The 14,596-nt window shown below is 34.7% G+C and overlaps 2 protein-coding genes across 2 annotated transcripts; one reads left to right on the forward strand and one right to left on the reverse strand.

The window, feature by feature from the left end:
• Window positions 1-90: 90 nt before the first annotated feature.
• Window positions 91-2,874, forward strand: LOC113694547 (uncharacterized). The gene is made up of 3 exons (XM_027213380.2): window positions 91-372; window positions 748-931; window positions 2,434-2,874. The coding sequence occupies exons 1-2, from the start codon at window positions 211-213 to the stop codon at window positions 928-930; spliced, it is 345 nt and encodes a 114-aa protein (XP_027069181.1). The 5' UTR covers window positions 91-210; the 3' UTR covers window position 931; window positions 2,434-2,874.
• A 172-nt stretch (window positions 2,875-3,046) lies between these two features.
• On the reverse strand, window positions 3,047-8,080 carry LOC113694495 (pentatricopeptide repeat-containing protein At4g31070, mitochondrial-like). Its single transcript, XM_027213312.2, has 3 exons — window positions 7,990-8,080; window positions 7,809-7,884; window positions 3,047-7,682 (listed from the first exon to the last, which is right to left on the reverse strand). Exon 3 carries the CDS (start codon window positions 5,995-5,997, stop codon window positions 4,159-4,161), a length of 1,839 nt encoding a protein of 612 aa, XP_027069113.2. The 5' UTR covers window positions 5,998-7,682; window positions 7,809-7,884; window positions 7,990-8,080; the 3' UTR covers window positions 3,047-4,158.
• Between the last annotated feature and the right edge of the window lie 6,516 nt (window positions 8,081-14,596).

The following is a 14,596-nucleotide window of genomic DNA, read 5'->3' on the forward strand; positions in this document are numbered from 1 at the left end:
ACTCTACTGGGTAAAAATGACAAATACTTGATAGTTTAAGGAGCATTAAGGAAATTTTCCCGCAATATTCAGAACGCCGTCGTCGTCTCGTCCCTCGCGAAGCGGAGCAGCATCTTCTCTGCTTTTGCTGTTTCAGTGTAGGGTTTTGGAATTGAGGGAAATTGATTACTAGGGTTTAGCGAGGCTGAGAAGAAGAAGAAGAAGGGAAGGATGAAGCCGGTGGTCGGAATGGTGGTGTCGAACAAGATGCAGAAGTCGGTGGTGGTGGCCGTCGACAGACTATTCCACCACAAGCTCTACAATCGCTACGTCAAGCGCACCTCCAAATTCATGGCTCACGACGAACACAACCAATGCAACATCGGCGACCGCGTATGAACTTTTCTCCTCATTTCTCCTTTTTTTTTGGAAAGAAAAGAATGAGGCATTTTTTATATTTGCATTATTGATTGCTTCGTGGGAAAATGGAAAATTAAGAGGAGGAATATTCTTTAATATCAACTTGTTTGTCATGGAAATGTCTTGGAATCAAACAAATTGTGGAGTGATTGATAAAGAGTTGATATCGGGTGAAAGTTTCGACTATTTTTTGTTCAATTTCTTTTTCGTTATTAAGAATGGATTTTGATGTCGGGAATATTTGTTCTTTCAATGTATTATGTTGTTAACTGCGTTTTATAGGGGTTGTGTATTAGGTAAAGTGTCGTTTTTGCTGATCAAGGATGATTGTGCATTAATCATTTACAGGTCAAATTGGATCCTTCCAGGCCTTTAAGCAAGCGTAAGAACTGGGTTGTTGCTGAAATTTTGAAAAAGGCTCGAATTTATACACCTCAATCCGCTGCAGATTCAACCAACATGGCAGATTTATCGTCTTCTATGAGCTCGGGCAGCACTAAGCCAGCTCAAAACTCGTCATCGTCCGCCTAAGGTTTGAGTGATACTTATGGAAATGCATGCACAACAATACTGGCTCATGCAGAATTGGCACAGATAAATATTACTGCTCGCTATGTGTGATGTGATGTATTTCTCTTCCCAATGCCTAGCAGTTCATCCAACGTTTTGAGTTCTAGTTATTGAACTTTCTTGTTTTTGCTAGTTTTGGACTTCCTTGTTTTTCCTTATTGGCTTATCCAAGCAGAGTCAGGTGTTGCATTTAAGATCAGTTAAGTATGTCTAGAGTATTCCAGCAAAATCATTAATTTACATCTGATGAAATGTTTTCATCTTTTAGGATGTTGAGGTCTCTCTAGCTCTATCTTTTCCCTTTGTGGTTAGACATTAGCCCTACGACATGAAAGAAGAAATTTGCATTTAGTTATTCATTTGAATGATGTGTAATTCAGATCAAATGTCATATGATTTTCTCATATAGTCTCCTGCCCTCTGAACAAAACCAGCGGTCGACCACTTCCCTTGGGTATGGTCTGATAAATATCTAGAAGTATGATTCGGAGATTTCAACTTAATTTTATGCCAGTAAGCCTTTTCACTGTCAGTGAATTTGATTCAAAATGTTTTCATTAAGCTCCCGGAACCAGCTCATGCTGTTTATAGTTGAAAAAGCACTAAGTCTGCAGCTGGAGAAGCAATAGTTAGAATTGACGTATATACGCCCTTCTCCTTGCTGCTTTTCTGGGACTTTCACCAAACCTCTGCCAAGTTGCAAATGCACCTTAGTGAACTCTAGAACTACCCTAGGTTGCAGGAAGTTTTTTTAACCAACAAAGGTTGTAAAGTTTTCTTCAATTTTTGACACATGCTTTGGCAAGATTCTGCGGCATGAGATTTCATTTCTGGCAAGGCTTCTTTTGTCTAGGTGTTTTTTTTTTCCTTCATTACTGGTCATACGTATCTTTCATGTTTGAATGCGGGACACATGCAGAATGAGAACAAATAGCTTGGTGGCCAAAGCACTTAAGCTCACTTTATATTGAAATATGTTCTGAACTTCATTGGACTTATTAAAGAGAACTATTCTCTAAACACTTCTCATTCATCATCTCAGTTATGAACATTTACACTCAAAATAATTCTATCTCTGGATGGTAAATATTTTCTTAGCATTTAATACTATTTAGTTTTTCTTAACTATCATAGTGATGAAGTAAAAACTAATTAGCGTTTTGCTCTGGAACAGGCTCTTTTAATTTGCTTATACCATGTAGTTAAGTGCATTGGGTGTACATATTGGAAGCAACAGTGATTTAATCAGGTCCATGCATTAGTATAGAATGTGAGGACCCATGGAGCAATTTTTTATCTGCATGAAACCATAATTTAATAGTGATTTGGTCCATGGGGTGGTTTTGCAGAAAGGACACCCTATATTTGATGTTTGATGATGATCACTGATATGTTTGTGATTGTATGATTTGATGGTAACTTTCAGAGTATTGTAAAACTTGAATAGGATTTGCTTTCTGCCAGGTGAAGCATTGGGGAGTACTGGTACTGCAGCTTGTGCTATGACCCTATCGTCATAGAGGGGATCACAAAGATTGATATTGGATTGCATCTTGATTTAGTTTTTGTTACCATCCCTACTGTAGAAGAGGACCATGCTGATTTGATGGTGGTTTGCCGAGGATTTTTCTCTATCTGTATGCTGATCAGAATTATAAATAAACTACTGGGCCAAAATAGTTTGCATTAGGATTCGTGACTTCTTGTAGTAATTCCATGATCTTCAAACCCTTCCATCCCATCCCCCATCGGTCTTTCCTCTTCCTTCTTCTTTTCCCCTGGAGGAAAAAGGCCAAAAAGGTGAAACCTGAGATTATCTACTCATAATTGTCGACTGAAATAGCTAATTTTTTGGCTTTTTGTTCTTTTGTTGACTGGAATGGCTAATACTGGAGTTCCATATAACTTTTTTCTTTGCTGCTCTGCTAGCGGTTTCATTTACAAGTGATTCAAAAGGACAGTGATGAATTTGTCAGTCAGGCTTTGTGAATTTCATTATCTCAATGATGCTTAATAATATGGTAATTACTGGTCTCAAAATTCAAGGTTCTCAGTGAATTATTTAAATAGTACCTAATCTTAAACACAAGTGGAATTGATTATGGAAGTAATGGCAGTAGATCCACTTTCCCTGAGTAAAGCTTCATACAAGGTAAATGGTTGGCTGATTCTTTACTTGAAATCTGAAAACGAAGTCACTACAGGTGATGTAACTGAACTTTGTACAAAACATATTGAAGTATAATTACTACTCCAAGAGCAATCCGGATCGTTGATTTGAACCACTTGGCAATCATGAAGGATGAACAAGCTTCTACTTGTAATTGGGCAGACAGACAAAGTAAAGATTTCCGTAAGCAAACCATGGCATATTGCAGGATAAACCTGGGGAAGGAGTCCGGGAGGGGGGCTTCTTGAGCTAAAAGTGCCACTGGTAAAAGAGAAATCAACCAAAAGTTTGTTTGCTGTAATGAACTGAAAACTTGGACTTCATGTCAAAGACAATAGTTGATGCGGAAAAGGGCATCTGGGTATTGGTACCGTGTAGATCCATCTCATTTCTGCTAAACATTTCCCTTTTTTCATCTTTCCTAATGACCAAATAATTACGAGATTGACATAAAACATCCTGATGCTGTTGATCCTTTAGCTTTTAATGCCTTTGTTTCACCGTTCCATTCAAATTTCTCAGTTTAGTTCACACAAAATTATCCAGCTCGTGGACTCTCGTCTTCTGTTCTGATTCAGGCAACCTGGTTCTTGTTTTAGATGACACAATGAAGGTCATATAATAGATTGGAGATGAACTTCAGAAGCTGGTATGCTACTCAGACATTTTGCGAGTGATAACATATAAATCTTCGAGCCTCCTTTCTTTCAGCTCTCTGTTTTCTCATCCAGAAAATTACCAGACTCGCTTTATGGAACAATCACCGGTTTGTATCATTCTTGCATCCCAATTCAATAAACCTGTGATACCTGTATTAGATGACACGACGAAGGTTAAAACCTTAAAATAGGTACCGATAAACAGTGAGTTCTAGCATGAGGTTTGGATTTTTGCACTTGACATCATATGCGTCTTCAATTTTTTCCTTGCCTACAGGCAAAGACCTAGCAAACAACCTTTTGTGCATTTACCAAAAGAATGGTGGCATGTCAAATTGAGAACAATGTTTTCTCATCCAGCTAAATCTTGCTAAATGCACAAGTTTTTACCAATTTCCTTATTTTGACATTCTTCCTCATTTCTTCTACACCATGCCAGTTACCAGATTCAGCATAAATCATACTCAACAAAGTATAATTGGCAGCATTCTCAGGCTCCGACTCAATAAGCTTATGCACCAACAGTTCTGCAACTTCCAGCTTTCCATGAAGCTTACAAGAAGAAACCAAGGAACTCCATATTCTGGGACTTGGTTTCATAGGCAGTCTAGACACAAGATCACAAGCATCTTCCAGTTTCCCTGCCCTTCCAAGAAGATCAATATAACAAGCATAATGCTCTATAGTAAGTGATATTTTCTCATCTTTCATCGTTTCATTAAAGAGCTTGTATCCCTCTTCCACAAGGCCAGCATGGTTGCAAGCTGTCATGACTTCAAGAAGTGCAATTGCATCAGCTTTCATCCCACTCTCTTGCATCTCACCAAAGAGTTGCAAGGCATCCTCCCCGCAACCATACAGACCATAAGCACTAATAATTGCAGTCCATGAAACAGAATCCGTAAGTGTCATCTCCTTGAAAATCTTAACCGAATCCTGAAGACAACCACACTTGGCATACATACTAATGAGCGAGTTTTGGACATTCAATTCAGATATCAAGCAAGATTTCAAGACATAGCCATGGACTCCACCTGCATGGCATGTTAACAAGAGATTGGTACAGGCAGAAATCACAGACAATAATGTAACACTATTGGGTTGAAATCCCTTTTTCTGCATTTCATTAAAGAGCTCTAGAGCTTCTTCAGCAGTATCTTTCTTCCGTGAATAGCCTGCAATTATACAACTCCACATCACAACATCCTTTGTAGTTGATCTTTCAAAAATAAGCTTTGCAGCCCAAATTTCTCCACATTCACAATACATATGTATGAGAGCTGAGCAGAATCTAAAATCCCTATCAAACTCGTGACGAAAAGCATATCCGTGGATCTCTGTTCCACAATTAACTGAACCATACTCAGTACATGCTGGTAAAATACTAATTACTGTCACCCTATTTGGTTTAACTTTTTCAACCTGCATTGCACGAAAACAATCCAGTGCCTTGGCATAGTCATGATCTGCCACACATCCTGTGATCATAGCAGTCCATGAGACTTCATTTCTAACTTCCATTCTATCAAATACACGAAAAGCAGTCTCCTGATCATGACATCTCCAGTAAAAATCTACCAATGCGGTTGACATGAAAACCGACTTGTCAAATCTTTCATCCACTATAACAATAGCATGAATCAATCTTCCTAATCGAAAATTTTCTGTCTGACTACAAGCTGATAAAACGCTAGCAATCAACTCGGGCTTGGGCTCAAATCCACAAATATACATATCCTTAAACATCTTCATTGATTCCAACAAAAACCCATTTTGCATATAACAATTTATCATCGAATTCCAAGAAATGGTGTCTCTCTGAGGCATTGTGTCGAACATTTTGTATGCACTCTTTATGTCCGAGAATTTTGCATACATAGAGATGAGAGAATTCGAAACTGTAGATTCTGAATCAAACCCATTTTTAAAGGCATAGCAGTGAAGCTGAAGGCCCAAGGGATTGTGGGTTTGGGAACTTGCAGTGGCTTTGACGATCGACGGCAGTATAAAGACGCTGCTTTCATGGTTTGGAAAGAAGGGGTGGACATGGTCTTTGAAAAGGTTGATGGCCTTGTCATAGAGCCCTTTAGCCAAGAAGTCCTTGATTTGGGCGTGAGCATCAGCAATTGATGATGTTATGGGACCTGACGCTGAAGCTGAAGCTGAAGCTGAGGTGAAACGTCTTATTATTTGGTGCATTTTGTTGGGTCTAATTTCATAGCCATTTTATACGATTAGAAGCCAGACTCAACAATCCGTGCCATATTGCTTCTTATTTTAGAGCTTCAATTTGGTCTTTTGTCAGATACAAAACGTTTTTGCCAATTGCAGTTATCACACCGCAAGTACTACTAAGATTTTGGTTTGGTGATTAGAGTTAAGGTCGGACATCGGAAGATTGTGGGGTATTTATCTGGGTTTAAGATCTCCAGGCTTCTCGACCAGTTATCAATTGGCTGGACGTGGAAGTTTGGTGGGTCCCCTTAGATTGTTTAGGTCAGTCTTTTCGTTAACTCTCTGAGCGTTTCTAATCTAATTAACTGTCTATCTTTGAAAAAAAAGATTAGAGTTAAGGCTCGTATAATGTATTTTATATTTTGAGAAGATCTTACGGTATAAATTTTCGGACAAAGACTTATTTGGGAGCGAATATAATATAATTATTTTGAATGAACAGGTATACCATCATTTTTTTTTCAAAATTTCGACCCTTTAAGACTATCGAGAATCCTTACACTTGAAATCAAACCACAATTTAGCTGATACAAGATGTTCATAAAAGATGTTTTAATTTAAAGACAAATCCATCATTACTTTTGTTTTCTGACTTTTTTTTTTATATATAAATTTCGGCAGAATTTCCTCTTTAAAAAGGGTTAAACTCCCTGTCAGCAATCCACAATTTAACAACAAATTCACATTATAGTAAAAATTTTAAGCATTTAAGATCTGAAACTAAGATTAAACCTTCCCTTTTCAACTTCAGTTCTTCCATTCAATCTGAAGGATGATCCTCAGGTCCTTCATTGCTGTTCTGACTTGTTTTGTAATTTGTTTTATTCTACATTTTTCTTGAAGAAACTAGCAAATTTATGCTTAACTTCTCAATTTGCCTAAAAATTTTGAGTCAATAACCACCTTCTAGTTAACACTATGGTCCAAGTGATGTTATACATGAGCAAATAAGCACTAACTGCCACCATCTCCCTATTGCAATAACTACATAAGCATATTGATATTTTGCCTCAAAAGAAAAAAAGCACATTGATATTTCACATATTAAACTGACTAGGTTTTTTCATCTTGAGTTTCAAGCCCCGTTCACATATGGTCAACATAAATTTTACATAAACTCAACTTTGGGCTTGAACCTCATAGATTTCACCTTTCAGCTTCACATATGGAGCTTCATATTAACTAAGCCCTTTAAACTCATTTTACAACTGAATTTTCTTGAGCAACTGAGTGGGAAATCTCATCTAATAAATGCTTGCATTAACCAGTTTTTTTTTTTTTTGTTGACATCTTTCAACTTTCAAATCCGTCAAATTCATAAATCCTGGGACTTATCAATATTCCAGCCAAACCTTAACGAAATAATTAGGGGAAAAGAAGGAACTCTTATCTGGCCATCTAAGAGATTTAACTTAACAAATGCGTACGTATGGGAATGAATCACTTGAAATCAAAGCTTAGCTTTCAGAAGACACATCTGGGAACAATAAAACAGCCATATCCACGACTTCTCTGCTCTTTTTGTTTGCTCGACCAAACCTCAGTCTTCCTCCCTGTCTTTCTAATTGCTTTCATTATGATCTTGAGATCAACATAGCCCATCACAGTGATTTTGTTCAAAATCACATTTGTCTCTACACAAGTAATACCTACAAGACATGCATTAGATACCATAACCCTCTACAATTTGCTTGATCAAATCCACTAAAATCCCAAAAAAAAAAAAAAAGAAAGTGGAAAAGTTTTATGAGGAATTAAAATCAAATATAACCCACCTTTAATCTTCCACAATTCTTTTTGAATTGCTTTCTCGCATGCTTTGCAATGCAGGCGTACTTTCAACTCGAAAACCTGAAAAATTATTATTTTTTTTTTTCCAAAAGTTTTCAGTTGTTTAGATGACTTTTACTAACATGAGAAATATATAGAGTAAAATAAGACAACGAAATGTGGAACCTCCATTAATGGCTAGTCTTCTGATTCAGCTATCAGCAAGAGAAACGCACATTCATATATACTAGCTAGGAAAGTGCAAGAGGGAATATATAGCGGGTGATTATCAGAAGGGTGGCTGAAATGATTGTTGGTTTTATCAATTATGACCAAGTAATCATATGATCATAGCATGCTTGTGACTTTTGATAGTCCATTTTTTAAGTAGGTATTAGTCCACTTCAAATCTTATGATGGCCACCTAACTAACTTGAATTCTAAGTTAGTGATTTTAGTACTTTAATTAATGTATAACTAATTAAATAAATCCACTTCTAATGAACAGCGACAGATTTCAAACCCTCTAGGCCACTACCCTTTTTGCAAACTATGCTGTAAACATTAAAATTTAGGCACCTTGATCACAACAAGCCGCAATCTGACATTGAATCTCTTTCAGAGCTATTCTATGGGATTCGGCTACTTCAATTTGAGATCATACCAATTTCACGTATATATATTGTTTGTAGTTTTTGTTGCAATCCATGCATGCTTTTCTATCTCCTTTTTTTTTTTTCCTTTTTTTTGTGTAAAATTTTTCAAAACAAGTTTTTGTACAGAGATGGAGGTGACGAAGCAGTTCATATCCCCTAAAGTATTTTGATTCAATCTTTAATTTGTACTTGCATGTAAAGGGAAGTTTAGTTTCAATAGATACAATTAATTGCCTTTGTGTGTTGTGGATCATGTTGAGGTGATCTTCACTAGGGAAACTAGCTAATTGAATTTCGATAATGTTGTTTAAATAGAAAGCTTTCCATATTAGCCCTGCCAATACCGATTATATCTTATCAGCTAATATGTGGATTTTCGATTTTCGATTTCGACTGTGTGACCTACCATGCACGAATATCATTTTACAATACTTCTCGTATATATGGAAAATAAGAGAGCAAAACCCAACCTTTTGATGTTGTTCATTATTTTTTCACTTTTTTTGAAATGCGAGCCCTACCATCCTTTCACCAGCAGATTAAAATGTAAAAGTTTGTCACATAAATTTTATTTTATTTTATTTTGTCAATCGTCACTTTATCTATTGTATTCTACACTATCCTAATCTAAAGGGGAGACCCAACTGGATCTAAAGGGACCGATAGAAATTGAACCACCACTGAACCAGACGGGGGCACCACGCACCCATTTAGATTTGTTAAGAAGCCACTTAACGTGGCAAATGATGGGAGGCCCGACTGGCCCGGTGGTGGTTTAATTTCCACCGGTCCCTTTAGACCCAATTGGATTTTTCCCTTATATTAGGATAATGTAGGATACTATAGATAAATTGACGATTGAAGAAAAAAAAAAAAAGAAAGATAAAATTTATGTGACAAACTTTTGAAGAAAAAAAAAAAGAAAGATAAAATTTATGTGACAAACTTTTACATTTTAATCTGCCGGTGAAAGGATGGTAGGGCTCGTAATGTGGCAATTGGTGTCACATAAGTTTGATCAGTAAAGCGCCACCTTTCAACAACGTTTCAATGCTCAGTCTTATAGAGTAGTCTTTTTTTGACAATCATGTGACCTTTAGTAAAACTAACTCCTATAATCAATGGCCGAGTCAGGACGTTTGTTCAGAGGGTGCAATATTAGTATTAATTTTAATTTAAAATGTATTCGTTTGAAAATTTTCAGTATAATTAAATATTTGTCACAAGTACACCAATTAATTTAATTAATATTACATATATTTTTTTAAAAAATTATTTACTGCTTGTGATTAATCATTTGAAATTATTATCAAGCCATGTTATTTTATAAAATTGCATAGAACTTTAAAATATGTATAAGACTAGTAGATGTAAAGATTTAGTAACCTGAACTATATTTGTTTTTTCTTAAAAAAGTGAGATTTGACCCAATTCATATTCATTTTTTCACTAAAAAAAAAGAGTAGGGTTTGATGTTTTTATATATAAATAGTGGGTCATACAGTGATTTCAAGCTAAAATGTGATCATAAGTTTAGGTTAAGATCAAATTTTGTCAAATTGAATTTATAAGAAATATAAAATTAATATTTTAAGAGTGAATGACAAAAATGTTCATTTAATAAAATGTGGGAGACATTTAAACGATTTTCCCATTCATCGATTCTCACTTGATGGTCTGGAATGACACTTTCTTAAAACCATGAAAAGGATCATTCGACTAAGTAATTTTAGGGATAATTTCACAAACGTCCTCGACATTTCTAACACTTGCACTAATACCTCCTAAAGTTTAAAAATTTCACTGACCACCCTTGATTTTGATAACAATTCAGTCCAAATAGGATTAAAATATTATTTTCATGAGTGAGATGAGATTTTTATTCCATGAATGCCCTTGGTCCCTGTATTAGTAGAAGATTGCAAGTTATTAAAAGGTTGAAATGATTACTAAAGTTGAAGGGATGTAAAAACAGTTCATGAACTTTCAAGCACCACGTGGAAACATAAGTAATGTTTTAACAGCCATAGCAACGTCTAGTGCAAGTTCTAAACCACCAAATTTTTTATTCAGCAGCAAGTGTATATAGACATCACAATTGCATTAACACCCTCAAGAGCAGCAAGAGTTTGGGTACACATAAAGTTATTGTTTGTGCTGCATTTAGAATTCATAATGAAAACATTTAGCAGAAATTATGGCCTCTTCAACCCATAGGGAGAATCATGAATTTCATCCCCATCTTTCAACAACAAAATACAAATTTTACTTAAGATTCAGAAAAACACACCAACATTTACTTCAACTCTTAATATCTTTCTATTATTCCCTTACTGTATAAATTTACACATAACAACAAGATACATGAAGTCCAAGAATATAGCTTTATTATTAACTCAAAAATCTATTGATCAAGCAAAATAGTTCATAATGTATTGTAGATAACATACTAGTTTTCTTGAAACTAATTCACAAGAACATTTTTTAATTGTAGGTTAAGATGAAAGGGAAATTCAAACCTTGGTTTCTACTTTAAATCATCTTCATTCCCAACAAATGAACAATATCTTCACACTGTCTCCATTTTCATCTTCTTTTTTCTTTGTTTTTTTTTCATCTCTATTTCTTCCCTTCTAGTTATATGGCTACAATATCAAAAACTTGTTCAATCATCCTTGTCAAATCATACTAGGCACAAAAATGGCACCAAATTTCTTCCTCAATTGGCGCCTTTCTGTAACGAAGTTTTAATCAACTTAATCCGACATTAAATTTTTGTTATTCTAGTTAAATGTAATTAACTAATCCAAATGACGCCAAATTTTTGTTACCCAAAATTTACGTTAGTTATTGGTCCCAACTTCATAGGACAAAGTGGTAATTTCAGCTATCATGATGTAAGCAAAGGGCCCCAAATCTCTACCATGGGAGGTCAATGAAATTTTAAAAACCTCAGGGGTGTTAGTGCAAGTGTTAGAAACTTCAGGGGAGCTTTGTGAAATTATCTAAGATTCAGCACGCATGTTGCCTAAGTTCAAATAATTGCACATCACTGGTTCTTGCAGCAGATCTTCTCAATCTTTCCCTCTCCTTTTGTCTTTTAATTTCTTGCTTTTTCTTGGTGGGATACGAAGATATTTGTGAAGATAGGTGAAAATATCACAATAAATTTTGAAGCTAAATCTTTGTGTACAGTTTTAGTACTCTAGCTCTCCCGTGAGAAAAAGGACTAAAAAGAGGTTAATCAAACAATACCTTAAATGAGACAAATGTATATGAAGCAAAGAAGAACCAATACAAATTATCACCCAACTTTCTAGAATATCTCATTTTAGTTTTTAGAGTTTGAAACGAAAATCTCATTTTACATTTTTTTTTTTAAATTTCAAGTTTACATAATAATCATGCAATACTTTCACGTAAGGTTGCTAAAAATAAGCATAGTAGCTACTCATGGAAGCCAATGCACAAAGAAACTTAGACCTCTAAATTTTGTACCATCACGTCTAATACCATTACTATTAAAAAAATAAACAAAAATGTAATTACACACAATGATAAACACATTTTTGTTATATCAGTAAAAGTGAATGACCAAAAAGTCACTAAACTATTAAGTATGACAAGGATTAATTATCAAACTTTTTTTTTATGGCCTCAAAGGTCACTAAATTGGTAAAACCTAACCACCAAGGTCATTTTGTCAAGCTCCACTCGTAAAACAATTGATAAATTATTAAAATTTAACGATTTTTTTTGACAAAATGACCTTTGGCAACCCGTTGTTTTATCAGTAGAATTTAACAAAATGGCCTTACTAATCCGTCTTCACCAGTTTAGTGACCTTTGTGGCCACATAAAAAGTTTAGTGATTGACCCCTGTCATACTTAATAGTTTAGTGACCTTTCTGGCCATTCACTTTATCTGTAAAATTCACGAACTCGTGCATTATACCAATAAAGAATTTTCCAACTCAAGATTGCCTACCATTCAACACTGATCGCATTTTTATTAGATTCTCATAAAATCACGTGGTTCTACTGTTATGTTTATAAAAGATTTAGGACTAATTTACTGCACCTTAAAACTCTATTGGGTAAAAATGACAAATACTTGATAGTTTAAGGACCATTAAGGAAATTTGCCAGAAGAAGAAGAAGACAATGAATGCAACATCGGCGACCGTGCATGAACTTTTCTCCTCATTTCTCCCTTTTTTTGGAAAGAAAAGAATGAGGCATTTTTTATATTTGCATTATTGATTGCTTAGTGGGAAAATGGAAAATTAAGAGGAGGAACATTCTTTAATATCAACTTGTTTCTCATGGAAATGTCTTGGAATCAAACAAATTGTGGAGTGATTGATAAAGAGTTGATGTCGGGTGAAAGTTTCGACTATTTTTGGTTCAATTTCTTTTTCGTTATTAAGAATGGATTTTGATGTCGGGAATATTTGTTCTTTCAATGTAGTAGTATTATGTTGTTAACTGCGTTTTATAGGGGTTGTGCATTAGGTAAAGTGTCGTTTTTGCTGATCAAGGATGATTGTGCATTAATCATTTACAGGTCAAATTGGCTCCTTCCAGACCTTTAAGCAAGCGTAAGAACTGGGTTGTTGTTGAAATTTTGAAAAAGGCTCGAATTTATACACCTCATATTGCTTCTTATTTTAGAGCTTCAATTTGGTCTTTTGTCAGATACAAAACGTTTTTGCCAATTACAGTTATCACAACGCAAATACTACTAAGATTTTGGTTTGGTGATTAGATTTAAGGCTCGTATCTTAATGAAATAAGGGTAAAATAAGGGGATTTAACTTAACAAAATTACCTTTGTGTGTATACATATGGGAATGAATCACTTGAAATCAAAGCTTAGCTTTCAGAAGACACATCTAGGAACGATAAAACAGCCATATCTTATCTTGACTATATAGGAAAGTGCAAGAGGGAATATATAGCAAGTGATTTATGAGAAGGTGGCTGATTGGTAGCATGCTTGAGCTTGTGACTTTTGATAGTCCATTTTTATGATGGCCAACTGACTTGAATTCTATGTCAGTGACTTTAGTACTTTAATGTGTAACTAATTAGATAAATCAACTTCTAATGAACAGCAGCAGATTTCAAACCTCTCGGCTGCTACCCTTTTAAAATTTAGGACTTGTTTGGGGTTACGGTAGCTTATTAAAAGTTACTTTTCTAATAGAGCTTTTAATAAAAGTGCTTAGTATGTGTTTAAGTGCTTTTAAATATATTGTTTGGATGCATAATTCAATAAGTACTTATTGTATTGGATAATGTGTAATTTAAAATTTTTAAATATATTTATCTCTTTATTTAGTTGATAATATAGGATAAAATGATTAAATTTAATATTTATTTTAAATCACAAACATTCTCTAAAAGTATCAAATTTGAGCTTTTGCTAAAAGTACTTTTAGGATCAAAAGTTCCACTCCTAATTTTATAGAATAATGTTCACCAAAATATACTTTTCTCAAAAGTACTTTTAACACCTAAAAGTATTCTTTTAACAAAAGCACCGCAATCCCAAACGGGCCTTAGTCACCTTCACCATAACAAGCCGCAATTTGACATGAATCTCTTTCAGAGCTGCTCTATGGGATTCGATTTCTTCAATTTAAGATCCATACAAATTTCACTTATATATATATATATATATATTGTTTGTAGCTTTTTATTGCTATCCATGCATCCTTTCCTATCTCCATTTTTTTTTTCTGTAAATTTTTTCAAGATAAGCATTTGTATACAGATGGAGGCGGATTGACGAAGAGGTTCATATCCCTAAAGCATTTTGATTCAATTTTTGTACTTGTATATAAATTGGGCTAATAATGTGTACAACACTGGACTATCACTATCAAAGGAATGTTTATTTCGCTTGCAATTCCTGTTATTGGACATCTAAAAAGCTTAAATGTTACATGATAAAAATACATTAGAAAGAAAAAGAAAGTAGCATTCTGTAATATATTTTGTTTCAAGGCTCTATTATAGAAATGGTAAGAACAATTGCAAAAAGTTTTAACACTTTTAGCTGAATATTATCAAAATTCAGGAGGGGTATCTATGGAGCAATTCTAAAATATCTAAAATTTTATAGGCTATTC

The sequence above is a fragment of the Coffea arabica genome, chromosome 6e (assembly GCF_036785885.1).
Source record: "Coffea arabica cultivar ET-39 chromosome 6e, Coffea Arabica ET-39 HiFi, whole genome shotgun sequence".
Taxonomy (NCBI): domain Eukaryota; kingdom Viridiplantae; phylum Streptophyta; class Magnoliopsida; order Gentianales; family Rubiaceae; genus Coffea; species Coffea arabica.